Source organism: Stegostoma tigrinum, chromosome 18, assembly GCF_030684315.1.
Source record: "Stegostoma tigrinum isolate sSteTig4 chromosome 18, sSteTig4.hap1, whole genome shotgun sequence".
Taxonomy (NCBI): Eukaryota; Metazoa; Chordata; class Chondrichthyes; order Orectolobiformes; family Stegostomatidae; genus Stegostoma; species Stegostoma tigrinum.
The window spans coordinates 60,168,068-60,192,183 of record NC_081371.1 but is presented as its reverse complement, the minus strand read 5'-3'; the positions used below and the strand labels follow the sequence as shown (position 1 = coordinate 60,192,183).

Sequence of the window (24,116 nt, the reverse complement as noted above, 5' to 3'; positions counted from 1 at the left end):
TTAAAAAAAGCTCCCTGATTAAAACCTCCGGCTCGATCACTTTCGCAACTGCCTTTAACATCATTGAAATAAAAATCTGAATTATAATTGCTCCACATATTGACACATAATTAAAACTCGGTGTCCAAAGTAAACGAGAGGAATCTGACTCCTGATCCTGCCCAATGTTTCTCTCTCCCGCCGAGGCTAAATCCCCACTGGGCAGGATGGGTTTTCCACCAGCCTCGCCGTTCCCGTGCGTCACCAGCTGAGCTTAGAAAGCTTGCGATTTCAAATAAACCTGTTGGGCTATAACCTGGCGTGATCTGATTTCTGACCTTTTCGAGCAGAGTCCAACACCGGTACCTCCACATCAGAGGAACAGAGTTACTGTTCCCGGTCTAATTTGACTTTTTCTGAACAGTCCGAAGAAACATCAGACTGGACTTGAAACATAACAGTTTTTCTCTTTCCACAGATGCTGCCAGACCTGCCGAGTTTCTCCAGCAATCCCTGTATTTATTTCAGACTTCCAGCATATTTTATTGCTTGTTTTAAAAGTTTGCGGCTGAATAACACGAACACAGCAGGCCAGGCAGCAAGAAAGCTGACGTTTCGGGTCGGGATCCTTCTTCAGAAATGATTACTCCTCCGATGCTGCTTGGACTGCTGTGTTCCTCCAGCTCCACACCTTGTTATCTCAGACACTCGCGTCGACAGTTCTTATTACCTCTGAATAACACGAACATTGTGAATTCGATATTTTAAAAAAGTTGTACATTTGCGACATGTCCAATTTATGATAACAAGCTGTAGAGCTGGATGAACACAGCAGGCCAAGCAGCATCAGAGGAGCTGGAAAGCTGATGTTTCGGGCCTAGACCCTTCTTCAGAAAGATTACACCCTGTTATCTCAGATTCTCCAGCATCTGCAGTTCCTACAACCTCATGTCCAATTTATATTTCGTTTCCTATAAAGTGTTTAATTTTGAAATTCTTGAAATAGTCATAGCTTCTTGCTCACTCCTCAGTATCGATGTTTTGTGCCAATTAATCTGTTTTAGTTACCATCTAACCACTCGCTGTCTCTCTCCATGAATCTCTGGCTCCCTGGCGCCTTCGTTCGGCGGGACTGCGGCCGCTTCCTGACGCTGTCTCTGGTGCTGAAACTGAGCACCCGCTTCAAGCCGGAGCTGGGAGTGAGGAGGGGGAGGGGATCGGGGAGGGATAGGGGATTCCTCAGACAGGGAATCAGTCAGACACACGGCAGCGGCGACCCTCGTGAAAAATGTGTCCTTTCCAGTTGACATTTTCTTTTCTAAACGAGATTGTAGTTACGCAACAACTTGTCAGAAAGTTTCAGAGCCAGGGTGCTCGTTTGGAAACGTATCTACTGTCACCGTGATACTGACACAAGTCAACAACGCAGAAGTCATACTAAAGTTTGAATTTGTAGCGTCTCCTCTCGTTTCTTCCGATGTTTTAATTTCTCATCGAAAGTTCTAGCGCATTAGTCATCTCTTGAATATTCACCAGCTTATTATCTTTCTACAATTGACGCATTGGAGGTTATCCTTTTCGTTCCGGGTACCTGAATCCTCCTACACACTTGCGTAAGTCGGAAAGTTTCCAGAATTAATTCACCGAGTGCTTTTAAACAGCGCGCTCCCGGGACTCTGGGACAAGTCCAGCTCGGGCTAACGGGCAGAATCAAATCCGCTGGCTCTGCCTGAGTTCTCCCGGGACCTTTCTGTTTGTTCCAGGCTCGGCTGCGAAGTGACAGCCGTCTGGATGAAGACCGAGGTGGGTTCCCAGGGCGTGCCGGGGAAGAGGAGCATCCTGATGGAAGGTGCTCAGGAGGATGGAGACCGGGATCACTCGGTTCCCGAGACCCCTGAGCATTTCATTCCGGACCGGGACGAAGACAAAGACCGGCTGACCGTCAGTTTCACCCTTCGGAACGCCAAGAATTCAGACCTTTCCCGCGCCCTCAATATCTTCGAGGTGGGTTCATTTGCTTTGAAGTGTCTGAACCGGTTTCGCGAAATGTGTTTGTAAAAAAGTTCACTGGTTCTCTGAGAGTCGCTGGCCGGTAGAGGAGCAGAAATCCTTTCTTTGCAGGCATCCTCTATCTGAGAAACCTGAGATTTTGATTTATTGCAATTTGGTATTTTTGGGAAAAAAGTAAAATGAAATAAACGCGGAGAGATTCGGAAGGGTATACAGCAGCTCCGACCGAAAGGAGGTACCAACACAAAAGGGAATTTCTGTATCTGCCGAGAGAGTAACAGATTTCAGTGTGTCACATCCAAATCCTGAATCAGAACTGGGTAAAGTTCTCCTAACCAGATCTGATGAAGACTCAACTAGACTCGAAACGTTAGCTTGCTCTCTTTCAATGGAATAAACACCGAAAGAACTGCGGATGCTGTAAATCAGGAATAAAAACAAAGTTGCTGGAAAAGCTCAGCAGGTCTGGCAGCATCTGTGAAGGAGAAAAACAGAGTTAACGTTTCGGGTCCAGTTCTGAGGAAGGGTCACCGGACCCGAAACGTTAACTCTGTTTTTTCCTTCACAGATGCTGCCAGACCTGCTGAGCTTTTCCAGCAACTTTGTTTTTGTTCCTGACTTACAGCTTCCGCAGTTCTTTCGGTTTTTATTTAATGGTTCAAGGAAACTTCTCTAAGACAATTAGGGATAGGCAATAAATACTGGCGTGGCCGGGGCACTCATATTCCATGAGTGATTTTTATTTAACAATGTGACTGTAGGTGTTTCAATGTAAAAGGGTTGCGTGTAATGATTTAAATCTCCACGTTTCACTGCCCCTTCCCTTCATTGCTTTGATGGTGAACCTCCAAGTGTGTTCTATCGGCGACGTTTTGAATTTCGTCACTTCAATAAATCACTAAAAGCAAAACGAAATCAGGGATTTCCAAACAAAAGTGCACAGGTTAAATCAAGATAAAAACTGAAAGAACTGCGGAAGCTGTAAATCAGGAACCGAAACAAAGTTGCTGGAAAAGCTCAGCAGGTCTGGCAGCATCTGTGAAGGAGAAAAACAGAGTTAACGTTTTGGGTCCCGTGACCCTTCCGCAGAACTGGACCCGAAAATTTAACTTTGTTTTACAAATCAGGATAATGTTGACTCTGTAGCTCACAGGGACAAGCTTAACTTCACACTCCTGTTGGTCCTCTCACACACAGCGCCTCTCCTGCTCGTTTTACCCCTCAACTGAAACACCACCAACCCCCAGGCCAGCCAGGACTCTCCCAAAATACAGATTAACCCAATCACAGCAATAAATGACTCCCGAGAACGGTCAAAAATACGTGATTTCGATTTGATTTTAATTATGTAAGTTATTCTTTGCAAAATTTTTAAAACGAAAGGACACGGAGCGCAGTAGGTAGGCAGATTATCTGGCTGGCGATAAGTTGGGAAAGGGGAGGGATGTACTGAGATTTGGGCGTGCTTGTACACCAGTCGCTGGAAGTAAGTATGCAGGTGCAGCAGGTGGTGAAGAAGGTCAATGACATGTTGGCTTCATAGCGGGAGGAATGGAGCAGGGATGGCTTGATGTGTAATTGTACACAGCCTTGGTGAGACCACGCCTGGAGAATTGTGCGCAGGTTTGGTCTCCTTATTTGAGGAAGGGTGTTCTGGCCGTAGGGGGAGCGTGTCAGAGGTTTTCCAAACCGATCCCTGAGATAATAGGACTGATGTATGGAAAGAGACTGGACCGATTAGGACCAATTCACTGGAGTTTAGAAGAATGAGGGGCTTCTCATGGAAACCGGTAAAATTCTATCAGGGCTAGATTCAAAAACGGTCCCAATGAACTGGGAACCAGGCTTCACAATCTAAGGGTTTGGGATAGGGCATTGAGGACTGAGATAAGGAGAAATTTGTTTACCCAGACAGTAAGGAGCCTGTGGAATTTGTTGTCAGACACAAGCTGAGGCCAAAACTTGAATGTTTCCAAGAAGGAGGTAGGTGTAATTATTAGAGCTAAAGGGATCTAAGTTATGAGGAGAAACTAGAAACGGGAGACTGAATGGGATGATCAGCCATGATCATAGGGAATGGTAAAGCAGGGCTTGAAGGGCTGAACCTACTTCTGTTTTCTATCTTCTTATACTTTTAAATGCTCCAGGTGATAAAACCTCCAGAAATATAAGGCTGTTAGTTTGTTCGCTGGATGGTTATAGAGGGAGAGTGACAGAGGTCATCATAGACCAAGCCAACCATAGACACATACCTGAATTCCTAGAGGCCTAGTTCTGCACCCATAGTGCAATCAATAAACAGTTGGAATTAGACTCCAAATTCAAACCCTTGCAAAAAAGAGCCAGAAATGGCACAAAACACTTCAACAGACCTGATTATTTCAACACCAAGCGGTGTAGAGCAACACCACTTCCTCAGAGGCTGCACTGATGATGTTACCTAGCATGGTGATGAAATGTCTGAACTATAACCAGCCAGCTCAGCGAGCAAGGCAATAACCTCACCCACAACTCAAGCCACAAATCTTTGCAAGAACCTCAAACCTCCAGGATAATGTTCAACCAGAAATTGGGGACTCCTCTGTCGTGCCCTGTTTCAGGTTTCAACAAGCCCCATTCCATTCTGAAGTTGCTGATTTGGTTTTGTAGGCATTTGAAGCTCAAATCCATCATGTGGAAAGCAGACCAAGCCGAAAGGGCAAAGTGGGGACAGATGATCTGGATTTCTTCCTCAGGTGTGAGGTCAACAGTTCTGCTGTGAATTCACTACTAAACTCTTTAAAAAGAGTGTCTGAAGATGTTCATGCCAATAAGGAGGAAAAAGGTAAGCTTCCTCTATCACTACTCAACAAAATACATAATAAGACTGTAAGATAAAGGAGCAGAATTAGATCATTTGGCCCATCAAGTCTGCTCATTCAATTATGGCTATATGTTTCTCAACTGTTCTTCTGCCTTCTACTGGTACCTTGTGATCCCTGCACTAATGAAGAGCCTATCCATCTCTTTCCTAAATACACTCAATGACTCGGCCTCCACAGCTTTCTGTGGCAATGAGTTCCACAGATTCATCACCCTCTAGCTGAAGGACCTCCTCATTATCCCAGTTCTAAATGGTCATCCTTTCACTCTGAGGCAGTGCCCTTAGGTCCTAGTTTCTCCTACTGAGTAGAACCAATATACAGGGGTACCTGGAGAAGGTGGAAGGATGGTACTAAGTCACGATGGTCTTCAGGAGAGTGGGTGTCAATAAGATAGACTGAATGGCCTCCTTCTCCACCTTAACACTTCTGAGATAGAGTGGAGTAGTCTCCCAGGGAAATGATACAGGTGTAGGGTGAGCACATGAGGGACTGCAGCAAGCCCAGAATGACCTGCTATTGATATAAAACTGTAGGCAGCCGTTGGATTCATCTTCCAACGTGTGACACTTTCATTGGCAATCAGTTCTACTCAATACAGACTTGACAAAGCTGTAGTTGACACCATGAGTGGGCAAAGACCCTGATTCCAGATACAGTGGGCAACACGTTTAAACTGGACCACTCCAACTGGAGAGTCAGATCCAGATGAAGTGTGTGAAGAACACAGTTTGAACTTTACCTCATGTTTTACCGAGGCTAGATGTTTTATTCAGAAATTGCCGGAGAAACTCGACAGCTCTAGCAGCATCTGTGGAAAGAGAGGGAGAAATATTTCAAGTCTTGAGATCGTTTTTCAGAACTGGAGAACTTCAGTGACTGAAGCAAGATTACTAGACTGGAAACATCATTTAAGTCATCATTGGACAGGCATATAGTCGTACATGGAATAGTATATGTTAGATGGGCTTCAGATATGTATGACAGGTCGGTTCAACATCGAGGGCCGAAGGGCGGGTACTGTGCTGTGATATTCTATGTTCTATGTTCTATGTTCTATAACGGCGTTTCTCTCCACAGATGCTGACAGACTTGGAGTTTCTCCAGCACTTTCTGCGTTTATTTCAGATCTCCAGCGTCCATAGTCCTTTGGTTTATTTTTGGGTTACATTCAGATTATTGAGGAAGAATGTCCAGGGCAGCGAGGAACTGCAAAAAAAACCTTCGTGAACGATTAAGTCAACCAAATGCTAATCATGTTTATAAACCTCGAATCTCTCTCTTCCAGTCCCTTGGTTTCCCAGAAAAATACAGGATCTTGACAGTTGTCATCACTTGATTACCAAATTCGAACCAGATCTGGATCAAGCTCACCCGGTGAGTGGCTTACTGATTTGGAGCCGTGTGCACTGGAGATGCAGATTGACCAACATTAATACAGATCTCAGTTGCTGGGGCGGTGGTAATCATCGTGTTTTTTCGTTTTCCACTTAAAGGGTTACCAGGATCTGGAGTACAGGGAACGCAGGTCAAATGTCGCCAGACTCGCGTATCATTATAAACAGTAAGTCTGCTTTTATCCTGGAGCGGGTGGTGATCTGCAACAGATGTTTAGAGAAATTTGTCCAAAATAAAGAAATCTACAGAGTACGTTTTATTTTTACTAGATGAGTCTTTATGAGTAGTAAATTCGTTAAAGTGAACACTTCGAACGAATCTTTGATTTCGGATTGCAAAACTGATATTTTAAGGTAAAATTTGACGTGTCTTTTTTCGGTAGGGGGGAGTCGTTACCAAGGGTGGAATACACAACAGAAGAGAGAGCAACTTGGTAAGAACCTTTACGTTTGTGGTGAGCTGTCATTCCTCCCGGGGCTCTTATACCACAGGGCCATGGTTGGAGATGAGATTACAACGATAATGTCGCAGAATTAGCAACGTAGATAATCGTCCGTTCGAATAAACCACGGGATAGTCGATAGATGTGGGCAATGGTTTGACTGGCGCCAGAAAGACACTTGTAAAAAGCTGCGGAATGCTTATTAGACCGGTGCAGGTACAATGGGCCGAAAGGCCCCTTTTGGCACAGTGACAATTCTGGGATCCTACAACTCCCAATGGTTTCAGCCATATTGTTCAAGAATCTGCGGTCCTAAGGGTGCTTGGATCTGCCCATAAGGGACAAGACAAGGAAATTTGGAGCCGATTCAATGAGGTCAACTCTGATCTGTGCCTCAACTTCATTGGCCCACTTTAGCGTTCTGGCCATTTGCAATGGCAAAATAAATAAAACACATTGTTAATGGACGAAAAAACCCCATCATTCTCAATCTTCAAAACGACAATTGATGTCTAGCATTTTGTGGGAGGAAGTTCCAAAGTCAGTGTTCTGTGTAGTTGTGTACATTGTGTCTGGCTTCCAATGATATCACTGGTTTGTTTGAAAAGATCAGTAAAACAGATGCATCAGTTTTAATAAGAGAACGCAGAAACTTACCAGAATGAAAGGAGATGGGAAATACGTCAGCCCTTTCAATGTTACTTATTCCCCAAGTGCAAAATAATTTTGTTTTGATCTTATACAGCAATGTAGAAACATCATTCCAGAATATGCACAAAAGAAACTGCTCAGACAGATTCTCAAATCAAACTCAGACAAGCTGCTGTCAATTTCAATCAAATAAACTCGACAAATGATCGGTTTTGTTATCGTTTAAAGTAGCAATGCTGATCCTACAGGTTGCATGTTCATGCTTTGCCCAATCAAAGTTGAAGTGCCTACCAATCTGCAGCTTTTTCCTCCTGGAATACAAATTGTTGTGATTGTTTGAAATTTGGCATTCTTGCATTGTTCCTGATGAGTGTGAGACCAAAAAAAAACTTTAGCGACATGTGTCTCTTTCCAGCAATATTCAAAAGTTGAAATTCTGAAATGAATAAATTGCTGAAATTGATAGCAGTCCCATCCATGTCTAAAAGATTATTAATAGGAAATGCCTCGGATATTGGCCTCAACCCGATCATAACCTGGACTTTGTTTGGATATTGATGGTGCCCTGTACATTTCTCACCCTTTTATATTATTTCTTGTATTTCTTTAATACATTTCAAGAATTTTTCGCTGTCTGTAAAGTGAGACATCCAGTGGCTGTGAAAGATGCCAAATAAACATAAATCCCCTTTTTGTCATATAATTTTGGATTAGAGAGACTCCATTATTTTGGTCTTTACTTTGAGAGGCTTAGACTACAAGAGTAAAGAACACCAGCTTCAATGTTTTTTGGTGAAACCAAACCTGGAAAACTACGTGCGGTTTTTGGTCTCCATACCTAAGCAAATATGCCCTTGCCTTAGATCAAGTGTCACAATATATCACTGATTTCTAGGATGTGAATATTGTCCCATCAATAGACACTGAGTAGAATGGGTTTAAATTCTTCAGGAAGAATTGAGAAGAATGAAAGATGATCTCATTGAAACATTTGATTCTGAGTGGATAACTGCATAGGTGTTGAGAAGTTGGCTCCCTCTAGAGGCACTCGATAACTGGAATTAAAGTCCCAGGTGAAAAGGTCAGTCATTTAGGAATGAACTGTGGAGAAATGATGTGCGAGGCAATTTTTCACATTTAGGTTCTGAGTGCCTGGAATGTGCTGCCGGAGGAGGTGGTGTAAGCAGACACAATAGCAGCATTCAGGAAATACCTGGACAAATACATGAATGTGAAGGGAATAGAAGGATATAGATCCTGTAAGTGAAGATAATTTGAGTATGGAAGGGCAAAATGTGTTGGTGCAGGCTTGGAGAGCCAAAGGGCCTGTTACTCTAATGTTGTGTTCTTTGTTTCTTGTTTTAAATGTCTTCCGTCAGAGAGTAATGGATCAGTAGAATGCTCTACCCAGGTATATGTGTTCAGTCACTGAATATGTTCAAGGCTGCAGAGCTCTAGATTTTTGGACTCTACAAGAATCAATGAGATCAGGCAGAAAAGTGGAGTTGATCGGCAATTGTTCTACTGAAGAGTAGGATGGAGGGATCGAGTGGCCAACTGCACCTCCTAATCCTTTTTTAAAATTATCAAGCCTCTGTGGTGTGAAGTTGAAAATCTGTCCATTTAGTTGCAATTTATTTATGGCTCCATTTCTCAATGGAAATTTTTATCCACTGATGGGATTGTCACAAGCTCACCCTGTTTTGTTCTTGAGTCCAGACGGAGACATGTTAATGAAGTTCTCACGCCTTGACTAAGAAATGGGACAGTATAATTGCAGATGTTGTGTTACTGGATGAGAAATTCTGAGAATGCAAGTTTAATCTCATGTGACATTTTGAAAGTTAGGATTCAGTTTAAAAGTTTGAAACATAAAGTGAGACAATGTAACCAGAAACTATTCATTAATGCCTTTAATGGAAGGAAGCCTAATTTCTTCACTCGATTGGGGCCCATTTGTGATTTCAGTGCCACATCAACATGGTTTACTCTTCAATGTCCTCTGTAAGATCCTCACAACTTAATCAGAGAAATCAAGGATGAGCAATGATTGTTGGCCTTGCCAATCATGCTCACAGCCTGAGGATGAATCAAAATACTCATGCTAATGTGTTCGCTTGCTATGCCAGGAAGGAGGTCTACACAAAGTTGTCCACATTGTACCCAACTCATGCCTGCAAGCAATTTCTGGATGCCTTCGAAGTTCTGGAGAAACACTGTGGTTACCGGGCTGACAACATCCCTCAGTTGCAGGATGTCTCCAATTTCTTGAAAGGCAAGTATTCTATCCTGTTGGGGTTTCAGGCTTGACTTGTCTGCTGTTGTAGAGGAATGACATTACTTCAACACCCAGACCCAACCTGACTTTATTCTTTCCGTTCCCTAGAGAGGACAGGATTTTGCCTGCGTCCGACTGCAGGTCTCCTGTCACCCAGGGATTTTTTAGCCAGCTTGGCATTCCGAGTCTTTCAATGCACTCAGTACATCCGTCATTCATCATCACCGATGCATTCTCCTGAACCGTAAGTCTAACAGATATGATGTGTGTTGTCATGTGACTGTAAGTACAGGTCTGTGTACCTCCATTTATGCATGTGCATTTGTGCTGTGTGTGTGTGTAAGTGCATGGTTTTTATGATAATCAATAATGATTTCACAGTCACCATTAGACCAGCTCTTTGAAAGAGTGAGTATGCGGGAGAAAACATTAACTTATGTTACTCCCTTGTCGATTATTTCTTTCAAACATATGTTTTAAAAAGTTTAAGGAATGACACTAATGAAAAATGAAAGTTTGAGTATGGTAAGAAAGTAAAATAAATATAAGTTGTTGTTAATGTTCAATTATTTTGACTAATTGCGTGGTGTTGTTTCGCTTGAGCACATATGAGGTTACACTTACTGTCACTGTGATATGGCTGAGTTAGGAGGAATACACTTGCACGGTTTCACTCTGAATAAATATAAGACTGAATAAAGGTTGACTCCAAAACTGTTCTTTAACGAATGGCCCTTCAAATTAAAACAGCACTTTCTTTGCTGTATGCAGATATTCTAATGCAGAAATTAAAACTCTGTCTTAAATTAACCAATTTATGATTTGAAATGTATTCATCAGCAAAAGAACAAATTTTAGGTGAATCAGACTAGCCTTGCCCAAATCCAATGTATGATTCATTACCCAATGCAAAATTGAGGAATGTTGAACTGGCAATTTTTGAAAGAAAATTATGGTTTTTTATTATGACCATGAGACCATACGAAATATGAACAAGGTAGGCCATTCAGACTCTTGAGCTGCTTGCTGTTCAATAAGATCATGACTGATTCGACATTCCTCACGTCCACTTTCCTGCCCTTTCCCTCTAAACGTTGATTCCCCAACTGAACAAGAATCTATCTGTTTCAGCCTTAAATATACACAAGGTGTCTATCCCCGCAACTCACAACCTTCTGAGAGAAGGAATTCCTCCTCATCTCAATCGTAAATTGGCAACTCCTTGTTCTGAGACTATATCCTCTGGTTCTAGACACTCTCATGAGGGGAAACATCCTATCAACATTTACCCTGTCAAGCCCCTTAAGGATCCTATACATTCTAATGAGATCACCTCTCATTCTTCTAAACTCCAGTGAGTAGAATCCCAACCTGTTTAACCTTTGCTCATGAGACAATCCCTCCGTACCAAGGATTACCCTAGTGAACTTTTGCTGAATTGCCTGTAATGAAATAACATCTTTTTCTTAAATAAGGGGAACAAAACTGCTCACAGTATTCCAGATATCATCTGACCAACACCTTGTATAGTTGCCCTAAAACTTCCCTACTCTTATACTCCAACTCACTTGAAATAAGGGTCAACATTCCATTAGCCTTCCTGATTACCTGATGCCCCTTTGTGTAGCTTTCTGTGTTTCATGCACAAGTCTATCCAGCCCTTCTATGGTGCAGCTTTCTGTTGCTTATCTCCATTTAAATAATACGCACTATTTTCTCTGGTTGAGCACCGCAAGACTGTGCCTCTAATTAATGAACAGCAGCTTTGAAGGGCTGAATGGCCAGTGCTGCAACGTTCTTTTATCATACAATGAGTAGCTTTCAGTCATGAAACTTGGTCAGTCAGGAGTGAGTGGTCAGTCAGAACTGGGTGTTCACACATGAGGAGCTGTTTATAAAAGACCTTAAAATTATTAATGGGTTTGTCATCTTTCCTCACAGGGACTGCTGTCATGAGTTACTGGGACACATTCCTATGTTGGCAGACAAACAATTTGCACAATTCTCACAGGTAAAACTCACCTCTCACTGGTATTTTATACTTTGTTTAAGGTTTTAATGACCTTAATGTTTTACATAAAGTTCACACCCTGCCACTCCTCTCCTTGGAATTTTGGTTTCTGTGTGATCTTTAAATTAAATAATTTAGGCACAGAGTCATTAACTGGTTTTCTTTTCCTGTGTGGCTAAGAAGGAGACAGGAAACAGTTTGGTACTACAAACATGCATTTACATAGCACCTTCATTTTAGCAAGACATTGCATGACATTTCACAAAGCGATTAGCAGCCAAAAATTAACATCAAATCAAAGTGTATTGGGGGAAGTGACCAAAATCTTGGTCACAGAGAAGCTTTAGGTAGCATCATAAAGGAAGAGAGAGAGGTGGAAAGGTCTAGGGAAGGAGTAGAAATAATTTGCAGTGTTGTGGGGCTGGAGGACATTGTACAGAAAGGGAGGAGTGAGGTTATTGAGGCTCTTGAAGGATTTGAAAACAAAGATGAGAAATTTTAAATCACCACGTTGGTGAAGCACGTGGAGAAAGTGATCTTCAGTAGATAACAAGAATGTGTGACTCCATCTCATTTAGATGATGCTCGTGGCTTAATATCAGCATTCTAGCCTCTGAACCAGAAACATTTGGTTCAAGCCGCACTCCATCAATTTAATTGTATTATCCAGGCTGGCATTTTCGAATGCCAGGAGTGCTGCCCTATCAGCAACTTTGCTACTGAGAGGTTCTGCACATGCCAATCAGCGTTAATTAGGCATTAACCCCCGAGTGTAAAAGTTACTGCCAGGCATGGAGTTTGGTGGGTCACACAGCAGTAAAGAAAATTACAGGGGAAGTTGCCTGTCAGTGATTGTGTTTCAATTGAGATGTTGAAATGAGGCCCTGTCTGCTCTCTCAGTCAGATCTCAAAGATGCTAAAATGCTGTTCAAGGAAAGGTAAGGGGGCTCTCTTGGCCTCCACATTAACAGTTAAACCTTAGCCAAGTCACTGAAGCAAACAACATAGTCATTTATCTCATTGTAGCTTGCAAGAGTTTGCAATGTGGAAGTCAACTGATGCCTTTATTACAACACTTCAAAAGTGTTGTGAAGGCTTTGACCTCACTAAGGATGTAAATGTTGCTATATAAATGCAAGTTTAGGTGTTTACATGCGTCTTCACGGACAATGTATTAACTCTATTTCTATAAAGTTAATTCATTGGGTGAGTGTGCCTCTGGCTAGACCATCATTTTATTACCCATCCCTAATTGACCAGATACTAGTTCAAAGTCAACCATATTGCTGTGAGTCTGCAGTCAAGTGTAAGTCAGACTGGGTAAAGATGGCAGATTTCCTTCCCTAAAGCACATTAAGAGAACAAAATTTATTCCCCAAAATATCAATTAGGGTTTCATGGTCCATCATCATTAGTCCAGATTTTTATTGGCTTGAGGTTCCACCATGGAACTTTAAACTGAGTCTCCGGGTTTATATAAAATACAAAACCGCAGATGCTGGAAATCTGAACCAAGACCAGAAATTGCTAGAGAAACACAGTACTTCTGGCAGCATCTGTGGAAAGAGCTTGGTGAGCTTTCCTTAGCACCTGTTCAGCAATGTTACACGGTATGTGTTAACTGCATTGCACTTCATTATAGATGATTAGGAAAGGAACTGTAAGGCCCTAGTAATTCTTCAACTAGCAGAGGTGATCAGTATTACAGTATTGGCTTCACCCCCTGAGGGTTGAAGCAAAGTGTATTCTCTATATTCTCTAATGTACGTGGTCTCACTTTGTTCTACTCCCAGAGAAAAAACAGAATCTTCCAAATAGCTAACAGGGAGCAGGAGTATTTTAGAACAGCATGTCTATTTATTTCTGTGACTCCTTCTGGTCTGAACCAAGGTCCCTCTGCCAAAGCAACATAAATACACGTGGATGGATTCCCACAGAATTCCTGCGTCTGTTGAGAAGTTGGGATAAGCAGAGTCAGGGATCAATCACAGCAGCGTTCTGAACCCAATCATGATGTAAACTACCTCAAGTGAAATGGAACGCAAGCATTCTTCTTCTCATTTTAGCTGAAGGTCAACTGCCTTCCCTTCCAGTCATTATAGTTTAAATACCCAAGGAACATGTGATCTTTGATTTGGCAACATTTGTAGAATGTGTTTTTGATGGAAGTTCTCCTATTGTTTGCAATAAATGCTTACTGGATATGAGTATCAACTTAATTTATTAGCCATCCAGGTTGACTAGTGATGGCGTTGATGGGCATTCTAGTGCTTTTCATACAACTGAGTGAGTTGTAAGGCCACTTCAAGTGATAATGGTGTGTTGGTAATTGTCACTGGGCTAGCAATCATCAGGCCTGGTAATGCTCTGGGTTTAAATCCCACCATGATAGCTGCTAAAATGTGAAATACTTTGTAGAATCCCTACAGCATGGAAACAGGCCCTTTGGGCCAACAAGTCCACACCGACCCTCAGAGCATCCCACCCAGACAAATCCCCCTATAAACCACCAAACCTACACATTCCTGAACACTATGGGCAATTTAGCATTACCAATCCACCTAGCCTGCACATCCTTGGACTGTGGGTGGAAACCAGAGTACCCAAAGCCCATGCAGACACAGGGAAATGTGTAAACTCCACATAGACAGTTGCCTGAGGGTGGAATCAAACCCAGGTTCCTGGCACTGTGAGACAGCAGTGCTAACCACTGAGCGATCATGCTGCTAATAAATAAGTCTGGAATTAGAAGTTAATCTTAGTAACTGTGACTATGACAAATATTATTGACCGTCATTTTTTAAAAAACTGTTTCATGAATGTCCTTTAGAGAAGGAAATCTGCAGCCCTTGCCTGGCCTGACCTATGTGTGGCTCCAGATCCATAACAATGTGGTTGATTCTTACTGACCTTTTGCCATTCAGTGCAAGAGAGATTGGAGCTGGATAATAAATACAGGCCCTATAAGTGATGCCTCTATCCCAATAATGAACTTCAGATTGCAGCCAAGAATCAACAATAATTATTGTGGCATGAGAGTCAACTATTGGCTTGGACTGGATAAGGACACTGAAATTCTTTCCTTAAACAAAATTTGTGAACCAGATATGTTTTTACAACAACCCAGTAGCTTCGTGGTCACATTTACTAGGACAGGATGTTTCTAAACCTGAATTAAAAACAGGATTTGAACTTGTGTTCACAAGATGATTATTCCAGGTCTCTGAGTTAGAAATTAGGCAACGATCCATATGTTGCTGTTCCCCATTATCATGGCCTCATGTATTTAGGTCTAGTCCTAGTGGGTAGGGCATCCTGGAAGCTGTGGAGATATGTTCCCAAACTACTTTTTCCCAATTATCCTCATCTTTTCCCAGATCTAACCATAATCAGAGTGAATAGGAGAGGAAGATAAACTGTAAAATTTAAGTGCTTTGAACAAAATGCACAGCAGGAAGTTTAAGTGCACCTGAGCTTTAGAATAATTCAATGTTAATCTGAACTTCTGCTTTTTCATACATATTTAGGAACTTGGCCTTGCTTCATTAGGAGCTTCGGATGAGGATATTGAAAAACTATCAACAGTGAGTAATTAAGAAACAGAATTGATCATGTAGAATGAAGGTAAAGGTGAAGTTGTTACAGTCCCACCAGATCGTAGGGCTGCTCTCTCATTAGTGAGAGAGAGAGAGAGAGAGAGAGAGAGAACTGGTGGTGGTTTAACCTGAAGGTTATCACATCTCAGGAAAGGGCAGGGTTAAGAACAAGAATTGTTCATGGTAACCTCAGCCAGTGTGAGATTGAACCCAATCTGTACCACAACCAACCATCAAGCCAACTGGGCTAACCAATGCTGTTTTCACACTAACTCTTCTGTTAAAATCAAGGTGACTAACTAAGCAAAACAAGTCCCAATTTGCATCTATTAGGGAATTAACAACACAAATGTATAATTTGTAATGTTCAGTAATGTATGATATATTTTTGTAATGTCTAGTTTCTGAATTTGTTTCAATATTGCTGTTGACCTTACGCTAAAGAATTGGAACTATGTATCTGAAATAACTTCTTTAGAATTTAGACTACAATCTGCTTTACAATTAAATTTATATTATCAGTACTGTTATGACATTGTTTTTGGAACAACGATAGTGTTGTTGCAATAACAATTGAGGCGTCAGTTGTAAATTGAGGAGCTTATTAAAACTTCCAAACTGTATTTTACTAAAAATTGGCTAAGTGTCAATTCAGGTAGCTTTGTGGAGGATTTTTCTCTGTTTGCCTTAGTGATTTTTCTCACACAATTTTACGCAGCTCACCTCACTATGTACACGTCAGCCCTCTCTGGTGCTGCACCCACACTATCTGACACTCAGCTGCAGCTGAAATGCTCTTCACCACAAGGACCTTCTGGGATTGCTCAAATGTGCACCATGTTTAAGACCCAGCTATTCACAAGGTCAAACACAGCTACAACATCAACTTTTATTGAACAGTGGAAAAGAGAAAACAAAAAAAAACTATATTTACTGCCCTTTGTGCTTTTCTAAGGCCTTTACATCCCTCCTGACATGTGATGCACTGATGGTGTATAAACTTTCAGCTTGGTCCTAACCAGGGGCATTTTTTTATTAAAAGGTCATTTACTGACTGTGAGTGTTTCTGGGAAACTGAGCATTTAATACCTATTCCACAATCTCTAAAATTCTAGATTGGTCTGTTTGCTTTGAACTTAGTAAAATACCGATAAAGCTTCAAATAGTCTATTTGGGGAGAGTTCTTTATTTCAGAAAAAATGTAAAGTTTGCTACTGTCAGCATTAATGTTGAGCACTATTAAAACTACTGTTGCTGTATGATACAGTTGAATGTCTAGACAAACAGGATTTACCAAATCCCTTTTCTGGACACAATTGTACTTGTTACAAACAGGGAGCTAGAATTTATCACTTGCCCTTTGAAATATTACTATAATTTGGCGTAATTTCTAAAGGACCACAGAGTCATACAGCACGGAGACAGATCCTTCAGCCCAACCAGTCTGTGCCAAACATAATCCCAAACTAAAATAGTCCCACCTGCCTGCTCCTGGCCTATATCCCTCCAAACCTATCCTGTTTGTGTATCTATCCAAATGTCTTTTAAAGGTTGTAATTATACCCACATCCACCACTTGCTCAGGAAGTGCATTCCGTACACAAACCACCTTCTGTGTAAAAAACTTGCCCCCATGTCTTTTTTTTTCATCTCTCTCCTCTCACCTTAAAAATGTGCCCCCTAGTCTTTAAATCCCCCATTTTATAGAATGAACAACTACTATTTACCCTGTCCATACCCCTCAATGGAATGGAGTTAAGGTACAGAGCAGCTATAATGTAAATGAATAGTAGAATCAGTCTGAGAGGACCTAACTATGTGCCTTGAATAATTTGCCGTTTGCTTCTATAGCTTTACTGGTTTACGATAGAATTCGGGCTGTGCAAACAGAACGGAGCTCTGAAAGCTTATGGAGCTGGTCTACTTTCCTCATATGGAGAACTTATGGTAAGAACCCAACAATACACAAAAGCACAAGCATTATAAGTTTTTTCTGCTCTGGGTGCAGAATTACAGTAAGTTCTTCACAAATGCGTCTGCAATTTCACTTTTCATTCATCCATTCATTCACTTGTGCTCTGCCTGAAGATAGGTCCTTACTGTCTATCCTTTGTTGTCCACAAGAGGATGGCCATGACCCCCTTCTTAAAAACTGACTGGTTTGTGAAGTCTTTTTGGAGGGCAATTAAGAGTTTACCCCATTTCTCTGGGTCTGGAATTACCAGTAGTCCCGACTGGATAAGGACAGCAGATTGGAGATAGCAAGAACTGCAGATGCTGGAGTCAGAGTCAATACAGTGTAGAGCTGAAGGAAGACAGCAGGCCAGGCAGCATCAGAGGAGCAGGGGAGTTGACATTTTGGGCTGGCATCCTTCATCAGGATAGCAGATTTCCTTACCAAGAAGACATGACTGAACCAGATGGATCTTTATGTCCATCCAGTTGTTAACATTACTGCAACTAACTTTTTATTCCAGACTGATTGAATTAACTCAGTTTAAATTCCTCAGATGCAGAGATGGGATTTAAACTGACATCTGCAGATTATTAAAAACTAAAAGAACTGCAGCTGCTCAAAGTCAGGAACAAAAACAAAGTTGCTGGAAAAGCTCGACAGGTCTGACAGCATCTGTGAAGGAAAAAAAGAGCTAACGTTTTGGATCTGGTGACCTTTCCTCAGAACTGCAACAATCTGCATGTTATTAGCTGAGACCTCCAAATAACTACAACCACGTTGCTTCATCGGGTGCTAGTGTAAAAAACATGGCTTTGAGTTGGCAGACTGTGTCATACTGCACTGATTTCAACGGTAATAAAAATCGGAAGAGATCTAATTACCTATAAATTCACTCTTAGCTGTTTTGCACAAGATTCTAAGTTCTACAATTCCGTTCGTAAAACTCTCCACCTCACTCTCACTCCACTCCTATAGAAAGCACTTTCAACCTGACCACCGAACTTTGACCAAGCCTCCATCTTGAGTGTCGCAGTGTCAAGTTTTATTTGACAACACTCCAATGAAGAGGCTTGGTGCATCTTACTACATTAAAAGTGCTACACAGATTCAAGTTTTGTAGTAATTTTGCTACAGATTTGGGCTTTAAACTATTTCACCTTTTTTTCATAAATATGAGTATCATTGAATATTTCTGTGAGGTGTTAGAAATTGCGCGGAAGCACAACACTGAACATCGCAACATTGATATTCAGTTGGGTGCTCCCAGTTTCTTGCAAAGGTGGGCTATAAAAAAGGAACAAGTTATATTGCTGTTCTGAAGTGGTCACTGTTTCTTTTTGATGAAAATTGCTGCAGTTGGCCAGAGCACAGCAAGATCCCACAAACAGCCATGTGATAATGACCAGGTTTTTTCGTTTTTTTTGCAGAAGATACATAGTTGTCTTGTAGTACAGAACTTCTGTGTTATTTAAATGATTTACATTTTGTCAAAACCTTTCATCTGGCACTCCTTTAGCGATAACTATCAAATAGGTGACAGCCATTTGCTCATTCATTTTTCACGGTAATGCCCCAACCAATCAGAGTCAGCTTGCCTGATTTAAAATTTAAACAAAGCCCAACTGCTAGCTGTCAATAATAAATAATGGGTGCATTCTCCCTGGCAATTCCTCTACCAATCAGACGCTACTTATCTACCAACTAGCACTTTTCTGTCATGCAGCATAAATGTTGATTTTCCCCAGAATTGGTATTCTTGTGAAATGTCCTGATTAGGTGAAAATGTAAAAGCTTCAACAAAACATGTCTTTTTACAGCAATATTCACATAACATTTATTGCAGATTAAACATGGCATAGGGCAGCTATCCTGAATTCACTCATGATTGTGCCAAGGGATTTTTTATGTCTCTTTTCTCAGGCAGGCGAGAAATTTTGTGCCTCATCAGAAAAGCAGCATCTCTGATAGTGCAGTACTCCTCAAGCACTGCACTGAACTGTGTTGTTCTCGATTAAGGGCTTACACATTGAGGAACAGAGAGTTCCTAGCAGAACTGAAAGAAGGTGTTTTGGAGGAAAACAAACATAATCTACCAGGGAGAGTTCATCACTTAATTATATTTAATCTGTCTGAAATTGGCATTAATTATAGGGAGGCTTTGTTCAGGTTTTCAGCTTCATTGGAAGATAATCTGTCACCTCAGTGCTATTTGGACCTATAATGAACCTCACATACTCATGTTAACAGGCAAACAGAATGTCACAGATTGTCTGTTTGCATTAGATGAAGAATAGGATTCACAGTTCAATGCTTGATTACAAAAGGCCATGTGTATCTTAACTTGCAGTGAAAAAGTGACTCAAAGAAACTTTATGTTACTCATAGTATTCCTTATCGGGTGAACCGCAATACAGAGCTTTCGATCCTGAGGTCACAGCAATGGAAACATATCAAGACCAGACCTTCCAACCAGTTTACTTTGTGTCCGAGAGTTTTGAAGATGCAAAATCGAAACTCTGGTAAGAGCACAGATCAAATACAACACTTCTTAACCAAACATGTGAACTAATGATTGTTAACATAAGGGAAGTGATATGTTTCATCATGTTAGTGCAAAAAGTAACACATTTACTTTGAAATCATTTTGCCCAGTACATTCGAATGTTCAAGCAATGGTAGCTGAAGTTTGCTTAACTCTGATTCAATTGTTCCATCCAGAACAATGGAGGTATTAGACCATAAGGCGTGGCTGCAGAAGTAGGTCATTCAGCCCATCAAATCTGCTCTGCTATTCAATGGGATCATGGCTGATCCGATCATTTTCAATTCCACTTTCTTGCCTTTTCTCCAGAACTGTTGATTCCTTTACTGATTAAGCATCTGCCTATCTTGGCCTTCAACATACTTAATGACCCAGCCCTTCTTTGTGGTAAAGAATTTCACAAAGTCACTATCTGGACCTGATGAGACGCATCCTAGGATATTAAAAGAAGTAACTTCGAAGATAGTGGCTGCACTGGTGGTAATCTTTCTGGAATCTATAGATTCTAGAAAAAGTTGGAAAACTGCCAGTGTAACACCTTTATTTAAAAAGAAAGAGAGAGTAGGAGAGAGACAAAAAATAGGCCAGTTAGTTTAATAAAAACCAGAAGAACTATGGATGCTGTAAATCAGGAACAAAAACAGAAGTTTCTGGCAAAGCTCAGCAGGCCTGGCAGCATCTGTGAAAGAAAAAACAGAGTTAACATTTCAGGTCCAATAGCTTTAAATTGAGGGGTGTTAGGTATAGGACAGATGTCAGAGGTAGGCTCTTTACTCAGAGAGTCGTAAGGGTGTGGAATGCCCTGCCTGCAACTGTAGTAGACTCGCCAGGTTTAAGGGCATTTAAATGGTAATTGGATAAACATATGGATAATAGTGGAATAGTGTAGGTTAGATGGGCTTCAGTTTGGTTTCACAGGTCGGCGCAACATCGAGGGCCGAAGGGCCTGTACTGTGCTGTAGTGTTCTATATTCTACGTTCTAAGACCCTTCCTTAGAGCCTTCATCAGGAAGGGTCACCGGACTCGAAACATTAACTCGTTTTTCTCCTTCACAGATGCTGCCAGATCTGCTGAGCTTTTCCAGCAACTTTGCTTTTGTTCCACTTAGTTTAATGTTTGTTACTGGAATAATGTTAACGTTTGTTATAAAGGCTATAAAAGCAGAGCATTTAGAAATGTACAATATGATAAGCAGAGCCAGCATGGCATCATGAAGAGGAATTTATGCTTGACAGATTTACTTGAGTTCTTTGAGGAGGTAACAAGCAGGATAGATAAAGGGGAAGCAGTATGTGCAATATATTTGGACTTTTAATCGATAAGGTGCCACACATTATGTTACTGAATAAGATCAGAGCCTATAGTGCCAGGGGTAGTATATTAGCATGGATAGAGAATTGGAAGATGAACAAAGATACAGAATAGGACTAAATAGGACATTTTCAGTGTAGCATCCTGTGGAATGTCACAGGAATCAGTGTTGGGGCCATAGTTATTTATTGAATTAGATGTGGAAATTGAATGTACTACAAATCACGTTTGTGGATGATATATAAATAGGTGGCAGAGCAAGTAATGTGGATGATGTTTAAACTCTGCCGAGGGATATAGATGAGCTGCATGAGTGGGCAGAAACTTGGTAATGAAATATAATGTGGAAGAATGTGAGATTAAAGACCTTACTGGCAGGAAGAATGGAGGAACTGAATGTTATTTAATAGGAGAGAAACTGTAGAAGGCTGCAGAACAGATACATTTTAGAACCCTTGTGCATCAATCACAGAAAGCTAACTTCCAAGTTCAGTGGCAAATATAATGCTGGCCTTTAATTTAGTGGGAGGGAAATGTGAAAGTAGGGCACTATAAAAAAAATTGCACAAGGCACTCGTAAGACCACAGCTGGAACAGTTGTGAACTATGAACAGTTTTGGACCCTTTATCTAAGGAAAGATATACTGGCATTGGAGACTGTTCAGCGAAGGTTCACTCGGCTGATCCCAGGGATGGAGAAACTGCCTTATGAGTAGGCTGTGCTTGAACTTATTGGAGTTTAGTAGAATGAGAAGTGACCTTATCGAGACATACGAAACTCTTAGAGGACTTGACAGGGTAAATGTGGTGAGGTCGTTTCCCATTGTGAGAGAGGGCGTCATCTCAGAATCAGAAGCCGCACTTTTAAGACAGAGATGAGGAGGAATGTCTTCTCTCAGAGTATGGAATTCTTTACCACAGAGGACTGTTAAAGCTGGGACATTAAGTATATTCAACGCTGAGATAGACAGATTTTTAATCAGTAAGGGGAATCAAAGGTAATGGAAAAAAGGTAGGAAAGTGGAGTTGAGGGTTTTCACATCAGCCACGATCTCACTAAATGGCAGAGCTGACTCAACGGGCTGAATGGCCTAATTCTGTTCCTTTATCTTTTGATCTTAATCATGCCCTTACCACCTACCACCGGGGTGTTTTAGGAGGAATTATAAGTTGATACTCCACTTGATTTCCTATGTTACTTGGCCATCAAGTCCTGGTGTTGGACTTGAACCTGGAACTTCTAGCTCAGAGGCAGGGACACTACCCAGTGCACTAAGTCATTTTAGGTCACACTGATAGTTTTCCTCTTTCCTTCTGAACAGGATTTATGCATGTAAAATCAGGAGGCGGTTTTCACTCCGTTATGACCCGCTGACCTGCAGCGTCGAGCTGTTGGACACACCACACAAGATCAAGAAAGCTCTTACCCAGGTCTGCGATGAGCTGAAAAATCTTTGTTTTGCTCTGGATAAACTTTCTTAAATAAGGTTTCCCTGTACAAACTTCAACAGAAAGTTTTCCACAGATCCATGACCTTGAAAAATGTCCCACAGAAAACCCAGAGAGTTAGTAGCTGATCTGGAGAAACCTGGGAATTACACAACCCTACTCAAGCTCAGTAAGAATCCTGAAACTAAACCCTAAATAGCTGAACTATGATGTACAACATGACTGTAAAATCGCAGTAATTTTGTGTGTGTGTGTGTGTGTGTGTGTGTGTGTGTGTGTGTGTGTGTGTGTGTGTGTGTGTGTGTGTGTGTGTGTGTGTGTGTGTGTGTGCGTGCGTGCTAGTGTTTATAGGAGGTTGGTTACCTCAATTGGCTGGATGGCTGATTTGCAATACATAGTATTAATAAACAGTGTTGGTTCAATACAGTAGCAACTAAGGTCAACATGAAGGTCCTGCCTTCTCGTCCTCACCCCTTGCCTGAGATGTTGTAACCCTCAATGAAACTCAGCACCAGTCACCTTTCTCTAACAAGACAACAGCCTGTCACCCTCTGGGACTATGGGGACTTCCAGCAGTGCTGATGTCTGTACATCCTGAATCTTTGGTTAAGAATTAGAAATCACAGTCAATAGATGAGCAAACAGTAAGGAGAGAGTGAGAGTAAAGCACTGTGGATGCTGGAAATCTAAAACTCAAATAACAAATGATGGAGAAACTCACCACGTCTGACAGCATCCCTGTAAACACTGTCTCTTGTAAAACTGTGGACTGGAATGAGAAGGAACTGTTTAAAAACAAGAATGTTTGAATAGATGCCTGCAGGGTTTGAAAACAAATAATCTGACAGACCTGGGAACTGAGATAGTAGGAATTGCCTATGCTAGAGAATCTGAGATAACAAGGTATGAAGCTGGATGGACACAGCAGGCCAAGCAGAGTCAGAGGAGCAGGAAAGCTGATGTTTCAGGCCTAGACCCTTCTTCAGAAATGGGGGAGGAGAAGGGTGTTCTGAAATAAATGGGGAGAGAGGGGGGAGATGGATTGAAGATGGATAGAGGAGAAGACAGGTAGACAGGAGACAGACAGGTCAAAGAGGCGGGGATGGAGCCAGTAAAGGTGAGTGTGGGTGGGCAGGTAGGGAGGAGATAGGTCAGTCCATGGAGGTCAGAAAGGTCAAGGGGGCAGGATGAGGTTAGTAGGTAGGAGACAGGGGTGGGGCTTGAGGTGGGAGGAGGAGATAGGTGGGGGGAAGGACAGGTTAGGGAGGCAGGGACAAACTGGGCTGGTTTTGGGAAGCAGTAGGGGGAGGGGAGATTTTGAAGCTTGTGAAGTCTACATTGATACCATTGGGCTGCAGGGTTCCCAAGTGGAATATGAGTTGCTGTTCCTGCAACCTTCGGGTGACTTCATTGTGGCACTGCAGGAGGCCCAGGATGGACATGTCATCTAAAGAATGGGTGGGGAGTTGAAATGGTTCACGACTGGGAGGTGCAGTTGTTTAATGTGAACTGAGCATAGGTGTTCTGCAAAGTGGTCCCCAAGTCTTCATCCCCACCTCTTTGACCTGTCTGTCTCCTCTCCACCTATCTTCTCCTCTATCCATCTTCTTTCTGCCACTTCTCTCTCCCT

At 41.7% G+C, this 24,116-nt stretch overlaps 1 protein-coding gene across 1 annotated transcript; it reads left to right on the top strand.

Moving 5' to 3' along the window:
• The first annotated feature begins 1,770 nt into the window (after positions 1 to 1,770).
• On the top strand, positions 1,771 to 22,685 carry th2 (tyrosine hydroxylase 2). Its single transcript, XM_048549223.1, has 12 exons — positions 1,771 to 1,983; positions 4,639 to 4,813; positions 6,139 to 6,227; positions 6,347 to 6,414; positions 6,631 to 6,681; positions 9,471 to 9,616; positions 9,728 to 9,863; positions 11,561 to 11,630; positions 15,158 to 15,214; positions 17,078 to 17,173; positions 19,569 to 19,702; positions 22,360 to 22,685. The coding sequence occupies exons 1-12, from the start codon at positions 1,771 to 1,773 to the stop codon at positions 22,517 to 22,519; spliced, it is 1,395 nt and encodes a 464-aa protein (XP_048405180.1). The 3' UTR covers positions 22,520 to 22,685.
• The last annotated feature ends 1,431 nt before the right edge of the window (positions 22,686 to 24,116 follow it).

Bases quoted from the DNA above. Each gene is read 5' to 3' on its own strand.
- th2 (XM_048549223.1), top strand. From the start codon at position 1,771: ATGAAGACCGAGGTGGGTTCCCAGGGCGTGCCGGGGAAGAGGAGCATC. The intron at 4,814-6,138 runs GTAAGCTTCCTC...TCTCTCTTCCAG, and splicing joins TGCCAATAAGGAGGAAAAAG to TCCCTTGGTTTCCCAGAAAA. The intron at 9,617-9,727 runs GCAAGTATTCTA...TCCGTTCCCTAG, and splicing joins TGTCTCCAATTTCTTGAAAG to AGAGGACAGGATTTTGCCTG.